Source organism: Chaetodon auriga, chromosome 20 (assembly GCF_051107435.1).
Source record: "Chaetodon auriga isolate fChaAug3 chromosome 20, fChaAug3.hap1, whole genome shotgun sequence".
Classification (NCBI taxonomy): domain Eukaryota; kingdom Metazoa; phylum Chordata; class Actinopteri; order Chaetodontiformes; family Chaetodontidae; genus Chaetodon; species Chaetodon auriga.
The window spans coordinates 12,157,598-12,176,776 of NC_135093.1; the positions used below are offsets into that span (position 1 = coordinate 12,157,598).

The following is a 19,179-nucleotide window of genomic DNA, read 5'->3' on the forward strand; positions in this document are numbered from 1 at the left end:
CCGATGCATGCTGCATCGTCTGTGCTACCCAACAGGCTTGAGGCTGTACCAGGGAGGGTTGACTGTGAGTGGGTTAATCAGATTTGAGGCTAAGCAACGGTCAACAGACAGTCCTGCTGACCGTCCAAGGGCCAAATGTGTGTGGGGACGCGGGTAGGACAGAGGAGGGTGGAGGGAGGCTAATCCTGTTAGATTCTTAATCCTCAGTCCAGTGCATATACTTCTACCCTGAATATGGCAAGAGGTAGCTGGGCTAACCAGGCTGCATGGCAAAATCTCAGCTTACTTCCTGACCTTTCTGTTTCATTTACCCACAGTAAATGTTTAAAGTAACTACAACCCTAACTGCAAACAAGTTGCTGAAAGTATCATGATTGGATATGAAATTATTTTGCTGCAGGCTTCAAATTCAGAATGAGCGTATATTTTAAAAAAAAAAAAAAACATCTTAAAAGGTTTGGGCATGAGAGACACGAGGAATTTTCTCATATAAACTAATTTCCATTCACAGACTGTGAAAACAGAAACTTGCATGATTCTGTCACTGATGAATTAAGAGAGAGCTTCTTCACTCTGGGAGGCGAGTTAGCCATGAGTTTCCAAACAGACTGAAATGAAAGAATATAAAGGTCATACAGTTGCACATAATGAGTGTTAGTTTCCTGTCAGCAACAGATTTAACACACTGATGGTGTGAGTAAGCGGGGAGATTCAGATTAGCCCATGCCGAAGAAAGAAAAAAGGGAAAACAACAACAAAAAAAAGAGCCAGCTCAACACTTCCTGGAATTCAAGGCTCAATCGTGGAATGGGAAGTCTAAACACATCCACGTCAGGCAGACCACTCCAATCTGTCATCAAGCCGGACAGACCGGTCACGGAGTCAGCAGATGAGGCCTCGTTTGTCTGCACTTCCTTGTGTTTGCCATAAATACTGTATCAACAAGACCCTTCATGCACAGACATACAGACCTCATCTGCAGGAACTACCTGCCAGTAACAATAATCACTAATGGATCAAATTCAACTGGCAAGTTGGGATGCATTGCTCGTGAGGACAACAGTAGTTAGTGGATGTACCTCTAGTTCTATGAGTACATGTGTAGCCCTCTACCTGCATGTTATCATGGCCATAGCAAAGCATATTATTTATAGTATGATAAACATTTGTCATGGTAATGATGGTATTGCAAAATCCACTAAAATTCTAAGGAAAGAATAAAAGCATTCAACTCCAGTCCAAAGCAATCGTAAGGCAAGGAACAGAAGACAAAACTGCAGCGACAAAAGTATGAACAGGACTCAAGTGGTTCAAGAAAAACACATTAGGCTGCAGAAAGGACATTAAAAATATTTCAACTGCTGTGATCATTTACAGTTTATGCCATAATTCAGAGAAGATTAGCAGTCTCTTTTCAAGCCGGCACAAAGGACGATCCACTCAAACACACCGACTTGGGTGGGAACGGTGGAAGGGTTTTCTGTGCTCAAGGTCTCTGGCGCTCACGCTGTGCACGTTTCAAGTTATCTCTAAATGAGCTTTCCCGTTCAGCCGTACAGAAAACATCAAAAGTCAATGTCCCTGCTGACTATATAAAGTGCTGCCTCAAGCTGCCTGTGACTATATGTGCACAAGTACGTGAGGAGCTATTAAATTGTCAAATAAGGGCAAAAAAAGAGGGAAGCAAACATAGAAGAACACTAAGATACTGCATGTTTGACTGACTTTCTTCCCACTGGTGTATTTAAGGCGTTAGCTCAATCAAGTTGTGGCTGCGTACTGCCTGTCTGGTGACCCAAATAGAGCCCAAGTGATCCAGCATTGGGCATGTAAGACTCGTTAGCCACGTGATCTGTGTGAAAGGTCAGTGCAGGGCAGCTCCAGGGCTAACCCTTAGCTGGACATCGGAGACACATTCAAGGCAAATTCTGTAGCCAGCAGCGATTACGGACAGCATTGTGACGTTGATCCGGTTCTCATGACAAGTGGATTACAACTGATGATGTGTGACAGAAGTCATTCAGGGTCACAACTAACCTTCTCAGCTTCAAACACGAAGCAGAGGGTGTACAACCCTCTGAACCGTGCCTCATCCTTGCTTTGTGAAAGACTGTGTATGCTGCCAAAAGTGGAATGAATCCCAACCTGTTTCCGCCATCTTCAGGGTCGTGCAGCGTGGCCTCGATGCCGCTGTCCGTCTCCACATCCTCATGCATCTCCGGCGGTACCAGGGCCCCCGTATCCTCATCTGTGAAGGTCTCACATTCACTGTAAGTGCTCTCGGAGCCCAGGTACGCGCTGTCCGTCACCTCATTTTGCTGCAGTAACAAAAACAGAGCGAGAATAAACACATTATAGAATGAACATCAAGCAGTAAACGGGCAAATCCATACTGACCTGAACATTCACGGAAACAACAGGGCACGAACATGAATGGGACTTAATATATACAAAATGGAGTGAATCAGAATCGGAATCATTGTTGGTCAAATAGGTGTACACATTGACTCATTTAATAAAGCACTAATGACCAATTAGAAAACTTACAACAATACTGCACAGACAAATAGGCAGTGCTTAGTAAGCATCTATCATTAAAAAAATACATAAGACTATGCATTGTGATTACTTTATGTATATCTTCTATGTTTTTAAAACGTCATCAGATGCATTTCAATTAAGGATGATTTGCGACCATGTGAAACAAAGGCAGACAGCTCACCGACAGGTTGTTCAAACAGGGCGAGAAAAACAGCCATTTCAAAGACGGTCTATTTTGAATGTTCAAGTCTAGCCAGTAGGTATCGACGCCAATTACACCAACAACCAAACAAATCATAGAGCATACACAGACTTCAGAGACAGTCTGCTGTGACTCAGATGGCTGTTCCAAGCTAAACCTGCTGCACCAACACCTCTAAGCAACAAGTTCAAACAACATGAGCAAGCTTTAGGCTTTCCAAGTAACAAATACCAAATGCTCAATATAAAACCCATAGATACATGCCAGAAAAAAACCTTCTGAAGCATTATCAGGTATCACAGCCGTGAAGCAAAAATGAAGGCAAGACAGGTGAGTCATGTTAGAAAGCATAACGTACCATTGTAAATGAAGCGTCGGGAGAAGTAGGGCCCAGAGGGCTATCCACCATGCCCAGAACCATTGTCTCTGCCGGGTCTCACTGGCAGGAAAGCTGGCCTGCCATGAGAGCCTCCTACTAATGCTTCCTCACCTTCACTCTCAGCGAGAGAGTGCGTTTGAAAAACAAAAAGGAAAACACTGTGACACCTCGTTCAGCTCCACTGGGTGGTCAGAGGGGAGGAGACAGAGGCAAAGTCCAAAGAGTAGCAGAAGTCAGCTGTAAGGCTCAATCAACAGGCCCGAGTTTAAAACACCAAATGATCAGCTGAATGACTGTTTAATCTTTCCAAGCTCCTGGGAGCTTCAGTTCCCAGACCAGAGACAGAATAAATCATTGAGCCATGCTCTACATGTTACAGACTGTACTGTGAATGAGGGCTATACATCTTAATAACCTGCCATAACTGTCTGACTGTTTGCCAATAGAAAACTAACATGCTGTTAAGGTATAACACTGAAAGGCAGAGTGGGCGCTTAATCTGTTTTGGCAGAATAATAACAAAAACACCGGTTATGACAAGTGGGGAGGCCACGATTACGCTTGTTATGTGGTTCTAAAATGTGAGATGGAAATGTGAAAGTCAGCAAGGGCAGAAAATATTTATTAAAGGAAAAACCGGGGTGGATGGGGCGTTGCTTTTCTCTTATGCCAGGCCTCAGCTGAACAGCCTCACCTTGCCTGTTTTGAAAGCAAACAGGGCGAGAACAGCACAGCCATTGAGAGAGAGGAACCCTTTTCTGGCAGGAACCCGAGGGAAAAACAAGGCCGCGGACACAGGTGTGGTGCCTCCTTCAAGCGTACACACTAACTTCCCCAAAACTCTGCTTACGGTTTCCAGTAAACAGCAACGGCACTTTATAAATCACTGGACCTTACACATTGTTAGTTCGGATTCATATCGACTTTCCTGCAAAGAACACGTCCATTTCTGTTAGCGGTCATTTCCAATACGGTTTTAATATCTAAATAAAAGATCTTGTAGCTGTGAGGCGCAAACTACATTGAAAAGTCTGCAGTTAGCTAAATCAATTTACAATCACATGGAGCCAAACATAATATAAACAACTCTGAATTGGATTGTGATATCAAAGATAAGACAATATTGTTAGCGGGAGAGCTGTGAGCACAGACACACAGACTTTTACGTAGCTTGCAGATAAGCTGTGAAATATCCTTAGGGATATTACAAAGCCCCCGATATCCCAAAATACAAGATGTTTTGTTTCTTTGACACTCACCCCGTGTCGAACGCAAGCATATCTGTCATTCTAATCTGCACTGGCTGGTTCGTGTCTCAGCTGTGTCACCAGGCTAACAGCAACCTGAGGTGTTTATTTATGCTTCAAGTCTCTTTTTTTAGACAATACGCACATGTACACGGGGTTGATGGCCAATAAAAAAAGCACCAAATAAATATATTTATCTACATTTTGCACCCTATGCAAAGCAGAGTGTGCTGCTTTCTGGACAAAGACACTGACAGCAATATGCGATCTTGAGTAACCATGATTGGACAACATGAAAATAGGAAAAAAAAAGCATCCAATCCTAATACTCTGTCAATTACACGATGTGAAAGGTCTCCATTTGCCATGACAACTATTAACAAGGCCTTCACTCTGTTCTGGTGCCTTTGAGCAGTCGCTAAATCAAATAAGACTGTATAATAACATAGCATCTCTTATTAGATTTACTAGTCTTAACAAAAGCCCACAGGGATGCAGTGTTTGGAAGTTTTTCTATCAAAGTATTTCAGCTGAATGCCTATCTTTATCACACAATCATCAACTCATGAAGGCCATTAAATGGATTAAAGCAGTGTTTCTCAATTCCGGTCCTCGGGCCCCCCTGCCCTGCATGTTTTAGATGTTTCCCTCCTCCACCACACCTGATTCAAATGATCGGCTCGTCATCAAGCTCTGCAGTGGCTTGATAACGAGCCACTCACTTGAATTAGAGCAGGAAATATCTAAAACATGCAGGGCAGGGGGGCCCGAGGACCGGAATTGAGAAACACTGGATTAAAGTGAGGGAATCCATTTGCGCTCTTGACTATGGTACATAGCCTGCACTTCTAAACCACACCAAGAGAGGGCACTGATACTTTGCAGCGTACAGGCACTAAAACAACAGTCATAGTCCTGCACTGCCCAAAGTGCACACAGTAGCAGAAACATTGAAATTTTGCAGAGGCCAGCACCAGTGATGGTTAAATATACAAGCTCTGTGCCAAGAGGAGACCGGAATTCCAGATATGCTAACCACAATTGTAAAAACACAAGTCTACACAGATGTAAAAACTCAATGCACATTCCAGCCAATTCAATATTTGTCAGAGAATACTCCTAAGCCGAGCCTGCCAGATGCTATTTTGTGTCAGCCAAACCAGGGTGTTCAGTCTGTGGAACTTTCACAGAGTGGTAATGATAGCTCTGCAAGCCACTCGGTGAATTACAGTGGGAAGAGGGAGAGTGCACGGGGAGTTCAGCCTGTGACCTCCACAGACTGCGCTGCCGCGTGCACCAGTGGAAACTGAAGGCACAACAACCGGACCAGAGAGAGGTCAAGCCTCCTGTGTGGCGCCTCACCTCGTCATACTCCTCTGGACAGCCCACAGCTCCATCCCCTGGACTGTAGCTTACACTGTAGAGTTGTGGCTCTGGACCTGCAGATAAAAGCGGAAGAAGACAGGTTTAATGTGTGCAGAATAAACACGTGAAGTCAAACAGCAGAGGAGGCTCTACAAACACAAGAACAGTGTGTACAGTACCAACGTCCACGGGCAAACAAACAGCCTTTAATGAAAAAAGAAGGTGTTGCAGCAGGTTAGAGTTTTAAGAAAAAAGCCATGAGCATTTGTTCTGAAAAATGATAGAAAGACAGCTATCTTGGATAGGACTTCATCCGTGTCCCACTTTCTGCTTAATAGCATTACAATTATCATTTAAATGTCTGCCAAACTCATAAAGAAGATCAATGATGTGACAAGTTTCTTCATCCTGCTGATAACTGTGGCGCCTGCTGGGTCCCGAAATATAAAAATTACATGCCACATCTAATTGTTTAATCACTGACTGTTTAATATGCTCTTTTAATAACAGATTACAATGATTTTGTACCATTTTTAATTTCTAATTTAAATCAACACAAGCTCATCTTTAAGTATGAAAAAGGGCAACTTTATCTACAGCTTTAAAAGACATTAAGTATATTCTGCCATGCTTTTTAGATAAAACTCTATCTTTGTTTCAAAGGCTGATATTTCTGCCTACAACACGTTTGCTCAAGTGTGCGATCAGCACATTTAAGCGTTCGTGTCCTAGCCGCCCCACTTTGACATACTTAAGTCAGCACTCTAAGTGTGATGTGACAGTAAACATTATGTAACTTTTACACTCGCATTACAGAGACTATTGCATGTCATGTAATAAGGGTATGGGGGAAAAATAAAACAATAAAAAAGGACAACAAGCAGCCCATATCCAATTCAGATTTGTCAACTGAGGTCTCCGTTGAAAGCACCTGCAGACAAGCAATGTAACCTGAGACCGACCGAGTCCCATCAGCCACTGCGGCTCCTGTATCTAGTAAACAGAGCCGTGAATAGCACCCCGCTGAGGGAACTGAACACAAACAGTGTTCTCCAAATCTGCCAGTAGACCCGAGGGGTTTTTGTGCCCCCTCGCCTTACGTAACCCGTTGCTCTTGATCACTCGTGCACGTGGAAGTAAGTGAAATGAGTCTGAATTGAATGGGGCTGTGCAGCAGAAGCTGGCTTCTGTTGGAGCAACACACCTGCAGTCCACTGGCATAATGTCAAAATATCAGAGGGCACGGATACTTTCTAGACTAACTTTTGTTGTTCCAGACATGCCACAGCCACTACAGGGGACAAGGCATTTCCATAGCCTGCAGGACTGTCTTTATTAAAAGGTACCCCTGCCAGTAATAAGCAGTGCAGAAATGAAATTAAACAAGGAGGCCTGCTATGAAGTTTATAGTGAAACTAGGGAAGTGGAAGAGCAGTTTTTACCTTCTGTTTATAGGAAAGGTGGTGACAATTGAGGTAGAGACCATGACATGATTCTAGTCTATCTAAAAATCAATAGTTTAGCTGTAAAGTGGCTAAAAAAACAGACTCCACCTTTACAAGCATAGTGGAATTCTGTCAGCAGTGTGTGAGTGGCTTGGGAAGTTATAGTAGAGGTCTGATCTTCACACACTAACGGGAAACTGGCTTCCAGCAGGAAATATCTGATTCATTTTCCACAGAAAACACTGAACAGAGGCAGAAAAGAAAGGACAGAGTGTAATGGGAACATGGGACATTGATCCCTGGCTGGATTCCGACCCACGACCTCATGGTTACACGATATATGCATTAGTCTAACAACTTTAGATGAACACAATAGATGTTCATCGACTGCCTGTTAAGCCAATTACGGATAGGCGATATGGCCAAAATCGAGTTTGAGAAATGGATTCTTTCAAAATGGAAGTTTTAAGGTTCAAAATGAGAACAATAATTTCAACTGTCATTCTCACGTCACGTCCAGCTGCCCAAATCATGTCATCTTATGAGTTGGATTCTCGTGTGAGAGACACACGCAAGCAGGTTTTGTCAATCTGACTTTACAACACAGTTTTGGGACTCGTGACAAGGACAGAGAACAGAGAGGACAGGGCGAAGAGACAGGCCAGTAAATAATTTAGGTGAATAGGACTCTCTGCCCAAAGCCCATCTCCCTGCCACTCCCGCTCTGAAGCGTTGCCAGTAAGCCCATGTGTCCGAGCATCTCATGCTTTCCAGTGCATGACTTATTAATGGTCTGAGTAACCAGAGCTGTGCAACCCAGAAAGCCTTGGGAAAGAGTACTACCAATCAATAGGCTGCGATGACGTCATCACAACCTGTATGGGATATCAACACAATCAGCATGTGCTGCGAACAGCGGCAGAGCTGATACTCTTTGGGATGATGTCACTTTGGTGTGTCTAAATCCATCGGCTACACTAACTCACTAACTGTCACGACAACAGACAACGGTCGACTCAAGATTTAGATTAGACTTAGTGCTGAGGTGAAGCCTGAAAAACCTGGTGACACAGCTGCCAAGGCAGGCTCAATAAATTGTTAAAAGCATATAAAGTGGGACAGGAGGGCAGCAAAATGGTTAAAGGAAGAGTAACAGCATTTTGCAAGCAGTTACAAAGAATTTGGGTCACTCTTCTGCCTTCCCTTTCAAAATCCCTCACCTCAACTGAGCCATGGATGTGAACATACTGTGTTGACAACAATATTGGGCGCTATGGGGACTGCAGAAAGATGGAGCCAGATGCTGGAGACTAAATGTAGGTGCAGGAATTTGCTGCTGAAGCATTTTTTTTTCTTCTAATCACAGCAGAATTAAGTGGGTTAGCCAAAATCAAATAAAAAAAAATGGGAAAAAGACTTATTCATGGACTACAACATGCAGATAAAATAATAAAATCAGCCCATAAAACACAGAGTTCATCATGCATCACATTAATATGTCCAGTAAAAACATTTTTTTCACATGACAAAAGACATCTTTCTGACAGAAGTTTTTTAGTGGGTAGATTTCATAATTTTTTTAAATATGGAATGCCTTTAGACAACAGGCCAATTGAGTCCACAGAAAGGGTCACTAGGTAAGAGTTTAAGGTTACTGTGAGGGGTTTTCAGAAAATCCTTGTTATTAATGACACTGGTGACTGTTAAGTGAGAGTTAGCATCACGGTCACGTTAGCTGGTGAAGTAATTTACTAAGCTAGTCAACTAACATATCGACTCGGATTGTATTTTCTTAGCAATAATGTTGTTAAGCAAGCAAACTAAGGTTAGCCAGCTAGCTGTCACTTAGCGACGCTGCATGGATCTGATATTGGTTGCTTTGTAACATTAGCTTATGAAGTAATTTGCAAAGAGCAAGCTAGCAAATTTACCAGTAAGATCAGCCCTGGGAGTCTGGATGAAGCTGATGTTATCCAGTCAAGACACTATATCTTGTTACATTATCTTGCTAGCAATTTGTCCACATTAGCAAGCACTTCACACACTTTGCAGTAATGTTAGCGTACTCCATTACTAAGCTAAAGTTAGCTGGTGTAGTGCACGCTGTTGGTGCTGTAGGGGAGCAGGAGAGAGACAAGGCACTTCATTCACTACATTACAACCCGTTAACACATGAGCAATACAAAGAAATTAATATATGGAAATTGCTTCACACTCATATACTGCATTTTTAAAGGGAAGACAATTGAAGACAAGGTTCACTTCCTACATGACAGAGCAGGTTTGAATATAAGATTAGAAGCACTGTGGACACACACACACACACACACACACACACACACCTGATGACTCACCTCCATTGCTAATAGCAGAGATTCCACGGTGGAAGTCTTCAAAGCTGATAACTCCCAGGCCACTGGGATCCAAAAACTTGGTCAGATCTTTCACCTAAAAGATAAAAGTAACAACATTCAAAACTCATTTAATGGCAACATAAGACAATCTCTCTCCCATAACTATCATTTGTTCTGCCTCGATGCTTCAGGGTGATGTCATAAATGATGTAAGGGGAAGTTTTCTACACAGGGGGGTAAATGACTCGACTGCGATGACTGCACACTGGCTTCAGTGGAAAAGCATATGCAGAGAGACGAGCCAGTGCTTGATCTGAACATAACCTACATAAAATTACGACGAGCTCGTTCTTAAGGTCATTTCACCAACAGGACAGTTTTACTGCAGAACTGTGTGAACTCCACTTCTGACCTCCAGAGGAACATCAGTTTTTGCAGACAGCGCAATAGTGAGTTTACAAGGATTTTAATGTGTGCAAAGGGTACAGTCGTTACTCTCTCTGCATGTGACGAGAAAAGAAAAGCGGAAAGAGGAGCTAAGAAAAATGTTGCTTCATATCAATTAATAAAGGATGGGTTGTAGAGTCTTTCTCACATTACATGTTCCATTAACCTTACATTGACAGAAATCTGAAGAAAAAGTATGCTTATTCTAAAGGCATGCATATGCAGCAATGTAGCCCTTTGTGCAGAGGAACATTGCTGTACTCAGCTGTTAAACGGGTTATGTAAGTGTGCCTACATACAGTATATTCCTACAGTCAGTAGCCTGGCAACAGGAGAACGTGTGCTTCAGTGACTACAGGAGCTCGGAGCACAAAAAACAACAAAGCGCCTTGGATAAACAACTTTTTGAGATCGAAAACTGACTCCTGGCATATGTGAAATTAAATCTAATCTCATGTGTACTCGGTGAGCCTTCACCTGTACAAACTCCTTGGCACACTTTCCCCGATTAATGTTTACTGTCTTGTTATCTGGCTCCCAGTGGCCTGGGAATTAGATATAAGTCTGTATCTGCAGAATTATTGGTGGCGCCAAGCAATCAAAAACCATTTACATAAATAATAGGCCGAGTCAAACGTCGTCCATCACATAATTGCACAAACCCATTATTACAGTGTAATTTCAGGCCTGTATCACTGACAAAATTAGCTGGGAGGGAGCCTGAGAGTATGTCGGGTGAGGTTTCCGTGGTTTTGGTCGGCTTATTCCTTGAGAAAGCGAGCGCGCAACACGAACATGGTCATTTTACCCAGACTTTCTGTGTGTGTGGCTTCTCTCTTATGTACTTTTTATATCGGTTACACATGAAAACAAGTTGATCTGCTTAGCGATGCTGAGCTCTGACTCAGGAGGCTGAAAAGGCTGAAACTCCTAATAAACTGACTCCGACAACCCTTGTGGCTTATGATCTGGGTTTGGTGAATTAAACCCAGCTGTACTTAGTGAGTGCAGGGGAGTGGCTGATCTCACTGAATGGTGGTTAACACTGTGAAGTTAAGTTTAGCATGTGGAATAAAGGCCCATCCTACTTCCATCTCTGCTACGCTAAACCTTTCCATATAGTCGATTTGCTATATACTGCAGGCTGTTGGTGAGGAAACAGGGTTCGTTTTAGGGGCTGAACCTGTGAAAGTAAGTTCATGGTCTGTGGTCGGCATTTGAATACAGCTTTCACTTTTTCTTCTTCGCAATGGAGCATCACAGTTCACATGTTCCATGCAGCTGTTAAGAAACACCTCTGCTGGGTGAGGTGAGAAAACTGATGTGTGACTGGAAAATTAACTGTTTGTGGTCTTGATTATATTTGTACATAACTGCTACAAGAAGCAGCAAATTTGTGCTAGATGTTGCCTCTGCACTGACACGCTGGGGCAGAATACTATAATGACCATCACTGAACAGATCGGGTGAACCACTGGGACAGCCAAAGCAACCAAAGCAATTTAAACCCACTATACTGTGGAAGCTATCCATGGCCTACATCAGAGTTGTTAAGCCCGTACAGCAGTGCCAGGCCCCTCAGGTCTTATGAACAGAGCCTGTTGGCTATTCCTAGGTCTAACCTAAAAACTAAGAGGTGACTGTGGCTTCAGTTCTCTTGTATTTTGGCCCAAGAAATGTCTTTCTACAGCTGCTTGACAGGCAAACTGTGCCCATTTAAACTTTATTAATTCACTTCATTGATTGTTGGTGGAAGCACTGTGTTCTCTTATGGATGAATTCATGCATTCATTCTTGTGTACATATTTACAGTGTAGTCTGTGTGCTCTATATTTGACCTGCTGGCAGCCTCTATTGTGTTCTTTCATGGCTCTTATGACATAGCATGTCAATACAATTACAGTTTACATTGCATTACATTACAATTACCATTTACTGGCATAAAGTTTAGACAAGCTAAAATACTTAAGTATTTATTTAAATACTTGTTTTTATGTGCATCTTAGTCTTTTGTTGCTCATTTTTTACTATTTTCCTGCAATTTAATCATTAAAACTATCTGCATCATGCAATAATTTGCATCGTTACACCTCACAAGCACCGCCCTAAGAGACAGGGCAGATAACAACTGAACTCAAAGGCAGTGCTGTCAGCTCTAGCTGAAGGCACTGTGGTTTTTCTGTTTCCTCTATTTGTGTCTAATCAGTGCCGGGGCACGCCTGACCGCCTCCACACAAACCGCTGTTGTGCATAACCCCATGGAGAAGAATACCCTTTGGTGAGAGTCTTTCCTGGAGGGGATTTCACAATAGTTCCTACACAACACTGATAACCATGATCATAAGCCTAGTGGGTTGGCAAAAGATGATGAAAAAAGGCAGAATGATCTTTGGATATAAAACATTAACGTGCGCGCACAAAAGTGAACTCAAGAGAGGGGACGTTTTGGGGCACGGGACATTCCATTGTGGATTAGAGGGGCAGCACATAAAAGCAGCGGGTGAGGGGAGGGAGGCTGGCTAAAGTAGGGTCGGGAGTGTCGACTGACGAGAGACACGACCACAATGCAGCTCAGTGTGGCTTTTGTGCAGAATCGGGGTCAAAACCAGCAAGTGAAACCAGTGACTGGTAGTTAGAAAGATTTTTTTGAACTGAATTCCCAGATTTGTCACATGCCTGCAGGACAGTAGCCGTACCTGCACTCATTACACTAACACATATCAATAAACTACTGTAAATCAGATGGTTTCATGACACTGACCTGACATCTAAATGTTGCAAATCAGCATAACAATAAGCCTATCTCAAAAAGGTCTCACTCAGAAAAGTGGTAGAGGCAGCGCTTCTAAATTAATGAAAGAGCAAATAGTGGGTCTTTATTGAGAGCACAACAATTTAACTCAAATGGGTGAGCATAGGTTGGAACGGTGACTTACAATAAACCTGATTTTGTCATCTGCTTTCAGATTCCACATTAGGATGCTTGAATTCAAACCCCACACAAAGCAGTATGTGTGTGCATGCACACGGTCACTATCACATCCTGGAATAATTCTGGGGAAAATATTTGCATGCTTAGCATACAAGCAGCAGCCGAACATGCATGCAAATACCTCATGAATACCTTCCTGCAGTCTCTTGACAGGTTGCTGGGATATTTGCAAAGTGGTACGGGATAATACACATGCACGACCTGCTGCTAGCCCTCAACTTAACTTTGACAACACAAATCCAAAATCTTACTGAAGAGTGCCTGTTGTTGACAGGCTGGGCAGAAAACAAAGAATAAGTTTGTAGATACAATAAAAAATAACAACTAAACCAAATACTGCTTATCATACCCAAAATTCCTGCTAAAAGTGCAGCCCTTCACCCCACTTCCACAATTTAAACTTTTCATTTGTACTTAAGTGTACTTTATGGACGTCCTTCTGAATTAGTATGACCTAATGGCCCTGTGGTTTTTTCAACCCCACAGCTAAAATATTTGTGTTACCTCCACAGTAACATTTCACTAATCTGAGCCGCTCAGGCACAGAGGTTATTCAAACCACTTTTATCTCCAGATGTCTGCAATACGAGGACATATCAGGGCAAATATGAAAAGCACACATCTATTCCAAACTGATATGAGAAGAGTTAACCATATGCTACCTCAGCAAAGACACAATCAGCCCTCAGACCTCTGGCAGCATGCTTGCAGGCCTTGTTAGATCAGACCAGACTTATCCTTGAGTTCAGCTAATTAAAGTCACATCTGCCAAAAGGTTACATGCATTACATAACATTCCACAAATTCTGAAGATAATGTCTGACTGCTGCCTGCTTACTCATTGTGAATGCAGAAGGCAAACATGCCAACTCTCTCTGATCACGAAAGGGCAGAAATCCGAGAGGAGTTAAGGCACAAATTAGCTCCTGTGGCTCTTGGAAACCAGATAGCCGATAGCTAAACACAAAGAAAGAGGCAGAAGTAATCAATCTGCACAATCTGGTTCGCAGTCCAAGGAAAACCTTCAAAAAACAAAGATTCAAAGGAAACTGCTGGAATCTACATACTTGGGAGGTGGAGCAGAAGAACTCCACCAGAAACCAAACAGTGAGGAATAACAGAGAAGCAGACCACACCTATGAAGTAAAATCAATTCCCAGTGTCATGTAAATATCTCAACTGCCTAGCAAAACAACAGGTGGAATTGATTTACATTAGGCTAACATGACAAAAGTGCTGCTCCTCTGTCCCTCACAACAAGGTCATGGGCAGTCGGTGGATGGCACCCAAACCATGGAGTCCCTCTGACTCAGGAAAATACATTTTACTCTTAATCCTTCCCAATTCCCTGCCTGGGGAGCCACAGATACCTACGGCTAGACACAGGACAGATCGGGGGCAACAGAGGCGCTTTGAACTGGGAGAGAGGGGATTAAAAAGCATTAGCGAGCCAGCATCACGCTCTGTGCAGCAAGTACCCGTCCTCACCCAAAGGAATGTTCAGAGATCATCAAAATGAGTTTAAATTAAGACGGTTAATATATTCTAACTTAATTATGCTGCCTGAATCAGTCTGATATGAAGAAGGGACACATTTAGAAAATAGATTATAAATAATGTAATGGACACAATCGGTCTATGACGAAATAAACAGGAATGAAGGAGTTAAAAAAGATATCTAATATAAGTTCACTGGGGGCACACTTGACAGTTATGCTTATGTTTCTGTTACCTGTTAGGTTACATCATCATTTGCATCATTTCACTGTTATTTGCAAATGGTGTGATCACTTGCTGAAGCTCAGCCCGACTCTTGTAAACATTTAGACAGACGAGCACGTTTGACAGGAAAAGACGCTGATGTCATTTTTATTCTGGAGCCTGTGTCAACTCTGAATTGAATTTTCGGTTGAAGACGAGACTGACAACTAAACCTGCCACGCTGAAATGATCTGTGATACAGAGTTTAGTCAGTAACTTCACATGAGGAAAAAGCTATGAAAGCAAACAGGCTCTCTTCCCTTTTACTGCTCATACAAAGAAATGCTGATTCACTTAATCAATTGAATTCATTATGTTAATTCGTTTTTAGGAACTGTTCCTTGTCTTTTGACTTACAGAGAAAATATCTCACAAAATGTGGAAAGGCTTGGTGCAACAAATGGGTGAGGGTCATGGGTGGAGTGAGACACATCAGCCATTTCACAAGAGATTATTCCCAAACCACAGGATATGCAAATGGAAAGATGGGTGTTTGTCATCTGACATATGGAGAAGTGCCAGGCCTGACAGAATTCATTACAGCCAATATGCTTGACAGAGTTATCTGGATGATAACCCAAATCCCGGCCCCTGAACACTCCCCAAATATAGGCACAAACTAATCCAGGCATGGTTTTAATAATATGTTGTGGTATTAGCCAAATCCATTACACTGAATGTTGAGAGCTGCTTTGTAGGAAACACCAGCACCCAAGCAGGGGTCATGTTACCTCTGCTTCATTCATTATACGTCAGGGCAACATAAACCTGAAGCAGTGCATTCAAACATTTGAACTCATATTCAGGACTGTGTTTTATAATGAGACTAATCAGTCACAATTACTAGATTTGGCTTATTTATGCACTTCTAACAATGAGTTTGAGAGATCCTGATCCTGAACCACTTGAAATATCGATAGCAAAGTGACATCAGCCAGATGGATTGCACATCATTGAATTAAGCATGCTTTTTGCAGGAAGCTTTTCGAGGTTCAGCAGAAAATCAATAATAAATCATTTACGTATATGGAGCTTTATATGGTTTTACACAGAGCTTCACTCAGCATGCGTTGCCCAGCAGCCGCAAGCTCAAGAAAAGGAAGTAAACACAAATATAAGGCATCTCACCTGATCGGCCCCATAGGCAGCAGCAAACTCCATAAACTCCTCGATACGAACGAAGCCATCCCCATCTTGGTCTAAAGCATCGAACACAGCTTTAAGCGGGGAGGCATCTTCCTCCCTCGTATTCACAGTGGAGACCAATGGCAGTGAGTCATCTACCACCATCTTAGAGAGGGAAATTGTCTCCACGGTTTGCTCACTAGTCCATCCAGCCTCAGGAGGAGTGTGCAGGTCCTGAACTGAAAAATCAAAAGAAGCCACTTCGTGACAGTCTGATCCATTGAGCTGGTTAGTGTCCGTCAACCTCTCGTCTTCCCTCTGCTCAGCCGTCGGATCGGCAGCGCCTCCATTCTGTACATCCTCCTGTGGTTTCAAGTCCCAAGTTTCCTCGTCATGGACCTCACCAGCAGCCACGCACAGATCCAAAGCCATTGCCTCATTCTCCTGAGTTTTCGCCTCAGAACTAATCTCGTCTTCCATCAAATCCTTAGACTCATTTTCCACAGAGTAAATCTCACTGGTGAAGTCACCCTGGGTGAAGGCATCTTCCGCCAGAGGCACCGTCAGTGGTGAAGGTTCCGCTGACAAACCCAGAGCAAATGACTCATTCTCACCTTGTTGCTCAGAAGTCAGATTTGTAATTACAGCGGCTGCTGCATGTTCCACCTCCGACTCCTCTGCTGATAAATCTAATGGTGCACCTGTGCAGATAACAGAGGGAGGACTGGCAGGGCACAGGCTCAGACTGCTGTCACAGTCTGGGACCTCTAAATCCAACAAAGGCACAGATCCTTCAAAACACTCCAGTGGCGTGCTGATGTGGTTATGCGGGAAGCAGTTCTCTGGTAAACCTTGCAGGGTAGTGCTACAGGTTACAGGCAGATCAGTCACTTGATCAGGGAATAAACCTTTGTCTCCAGTTTCAGTCTCCCGGCTCTGTGAGGGAGGGAGACCTGCCTGCTCCTCTTGTGATAGGTCTACCAGCTCATCACTGACACCCTGTGGGTTCAACTCACCTGAGGACTGTGGGGGGAGACACAAGTTTTCATTTGAGAGGATATCCACCAACAAAAATTGATCCCCCGAGTTGGTCTTGGAGGAAATCTTTGAAGGAGAGGCCGGTACACTGAGGCTTATTAGCTCAGCCTGACTGCTGGGGGTTTTCGAGCTCTCGCGAGTTTCCTCCTGCGTCAGACTCACTTCCTCACAGGCTGAGTTCTTCCCAACCACATCTGCAAGTTTGGGAGAAAATAACCACGATAATGCACAGTCACTTACTTCATCAGGTGCGTCAGCTTTTTCTGTGAAGTCCTCTATGTGAGGACTGTGGAGGGAGGCTGGGGAAACGCTGGGCTGATCCCCCTCCAACTGCAAATCTCCACAAGAAAAATCAGAGATATTTATGAGGTCGTCCAACTCTACTGGCTTGTCCTGGGAAAGCTGCCCTTCCACACTGCACTCTGTTCGACCCTGGTCACCGTTTCTGAAATCCAAACCTGTCTGGCCAGTCGTGTTTGGACAGATCACACCTCCATCGTCTGAGTCGAGTGTGTGAAATCCAAGAGGAAAAGGCTGTTCTGACTCCCACTGTGTGTGCCCCAAAGGGCCAGACAGGACTGTCGCTTCCATTTATATTGGCTGTTCCACTTTGAAAACTTGCGAGAGCTGGTGCTGACGGCTTATCTCACTGCTGTCGTAAAGATCCAGTTCTTCACTTTCAAAGGCATGTTTTTAAACGGCACTATACATCTCCAGTGAAGTCTTCAACGCGAGGAATCACAAGCCTCATCTGCCTGTGACATCTAGAACACTGTGGCGGATATGTGGATTTTATAAATGGTCCTATAAAGTAGACTCGATTTAAGAATATAGGTAGATTTAGATTCACACTGTATTAGCTGTTTTAACCTCATTGGTTGCCATCCACGTTTCAATAACGACGTTACCTTAACTCAAGATTCATATTAATTCCTTCACCACACCGAATATCGAACTGCTGTAAACGTGTTTTGCCTCACTTCGTCTCTTACTGTCATGGCAGGTCCCCTCCTGGTTGTTGCCAAATGTTTCAGCCTCAGCACATCCGACGACGACATGCTTCACGTCGGCTTGAACGCTAACAAATCACCGCCACAAAGATCCAGGAATGACCGGTAAATACCGTGTTAACGCGTTAAGTCCCCACTGTTTGTCAACATTAGCTTCCTTAGCCGATTATCTAACCTCCATCGCAAGGCAATTTGCCGAAGAGCCGCCAGTGCAGCGAAGAAACGATGCCACTAATGTCACTCAAACCTAAATTAACACCGAGCTCTACTCCAAAACTCTCATTTTAAGGCGGTTAACTAATTAAAACACGGACAGTGAAAGCCTCCAGTGAATTTATGCTAGCGACTAACGTTAACTCCTCCTTCGAGCATCCCACTTCTCTCGTGCCATTGGCCGGAGAAGCTGCTAACTGGCTAGCTAGCAAAATTAGCCTATTAGCTAGCGAACACGCCAAACAGCCCAGCTTTTCCCAATTAAACCAAACCAAAAGGTGGCTTCCGCAGTCAACGGTTTAAGAGGAAAGTGTGGACACTGTCGTCTCTGTGATAGTCCAAGATTATGTCCTCATTTCGATGCCGTTTCCCAGCAGCGATCCACCTGTGTCAGTAAGAAGACAGGCCAGACGAGTGACGAGACGAAACCGATCTTTTCCCCCTTGAATTTTTCTATTTTTCACGTCCAGAAAAAACCCAGCCGCCACAGCGTCCCTTCATCGGAGGCCACGATGAAACGACGAGGCCGAGAAATAAGGCCGAAAAGCTCCAACGTTTGGCAGTCAGTCCGCCGATGTTGATCACAGACACCGAACGCTCTCGCATCAGCATCAGCAGTGTCCCATCCTCCGCCTCCTCCTCCTCCTCCTCCAGCCGCATACACACCACTGACGTTTCACGCAAGCGTACAAAATACCCCGCAGTATCACTGGCTTTATGGCTGCTATCAGCTGGAACCTGATGATTTGTTTGGGCACAAAACCCACTGCTATTATTCAAAACACTCTCCTTGCGCTCATATGTTGTAGAACAACAGTAGTTTAAGTGAGCGGCCCTTCACGCAGAGGTCAAAGTTCAGGGTCAGCTGGAGGAGCCCTTCACCTGACAGACTGGGGTGTCTTGCTCAATGACACTTCAGCAGGGTAGATGTTTAACTGTGAAACCACCAGCTTCACCAATTAAAGGACTGTTAATCTAATATTTAATTACCCAGCCACTGATATGAAACAAGACATAAAACACTATGGAATAGTTAGAAAACTCACTCACTTTTTGAGAA

The 19,179-nt window shown here is 43.6% G+C and overlaps 1 protein-coding gene across 2 annotated transcripts in view; it reads right to left on the reverse strand.

Moving 5' to 3' along the window:
• rab11fip3 (RAB11 family interacting protein 3 (class II)) overlaps positions 1-18,766 on the reverse strand; it is a 29,354-nt gene extending 10,588 nt beyond the window's left edge. The window contains exons 1-4 of one of the 2 annotated variants that reach the window (XM_076759297.1): positions 15,862-18,766; positions 9,534-9,627; positions 5,732-5,808; positions 2,146-2,318 (exon numbers count right to left, since the gene is read on the reverse strand). In XM_076759297.1, coding sequence (XP_076615412.1) covers positions 2,146-2,318; positions 5,732-5,808; positions 9,534-9,627; positions 15,862-17,487 — 1,970 coding nt within the window. In that variant the 5' untranslated portion in view covers positions 17,488-18,766. The remainder of the gene's footprint in view (positions 1-2,145; positions 2,319-5,731; positions 5,809-9,533; positions 9,628-15,861) is intronic. The other variant, XM_076759298.1, reaches the window with a different exon arrangement.
• Positions 18,767-19,179: the final 413 nt, after the last annotated feature.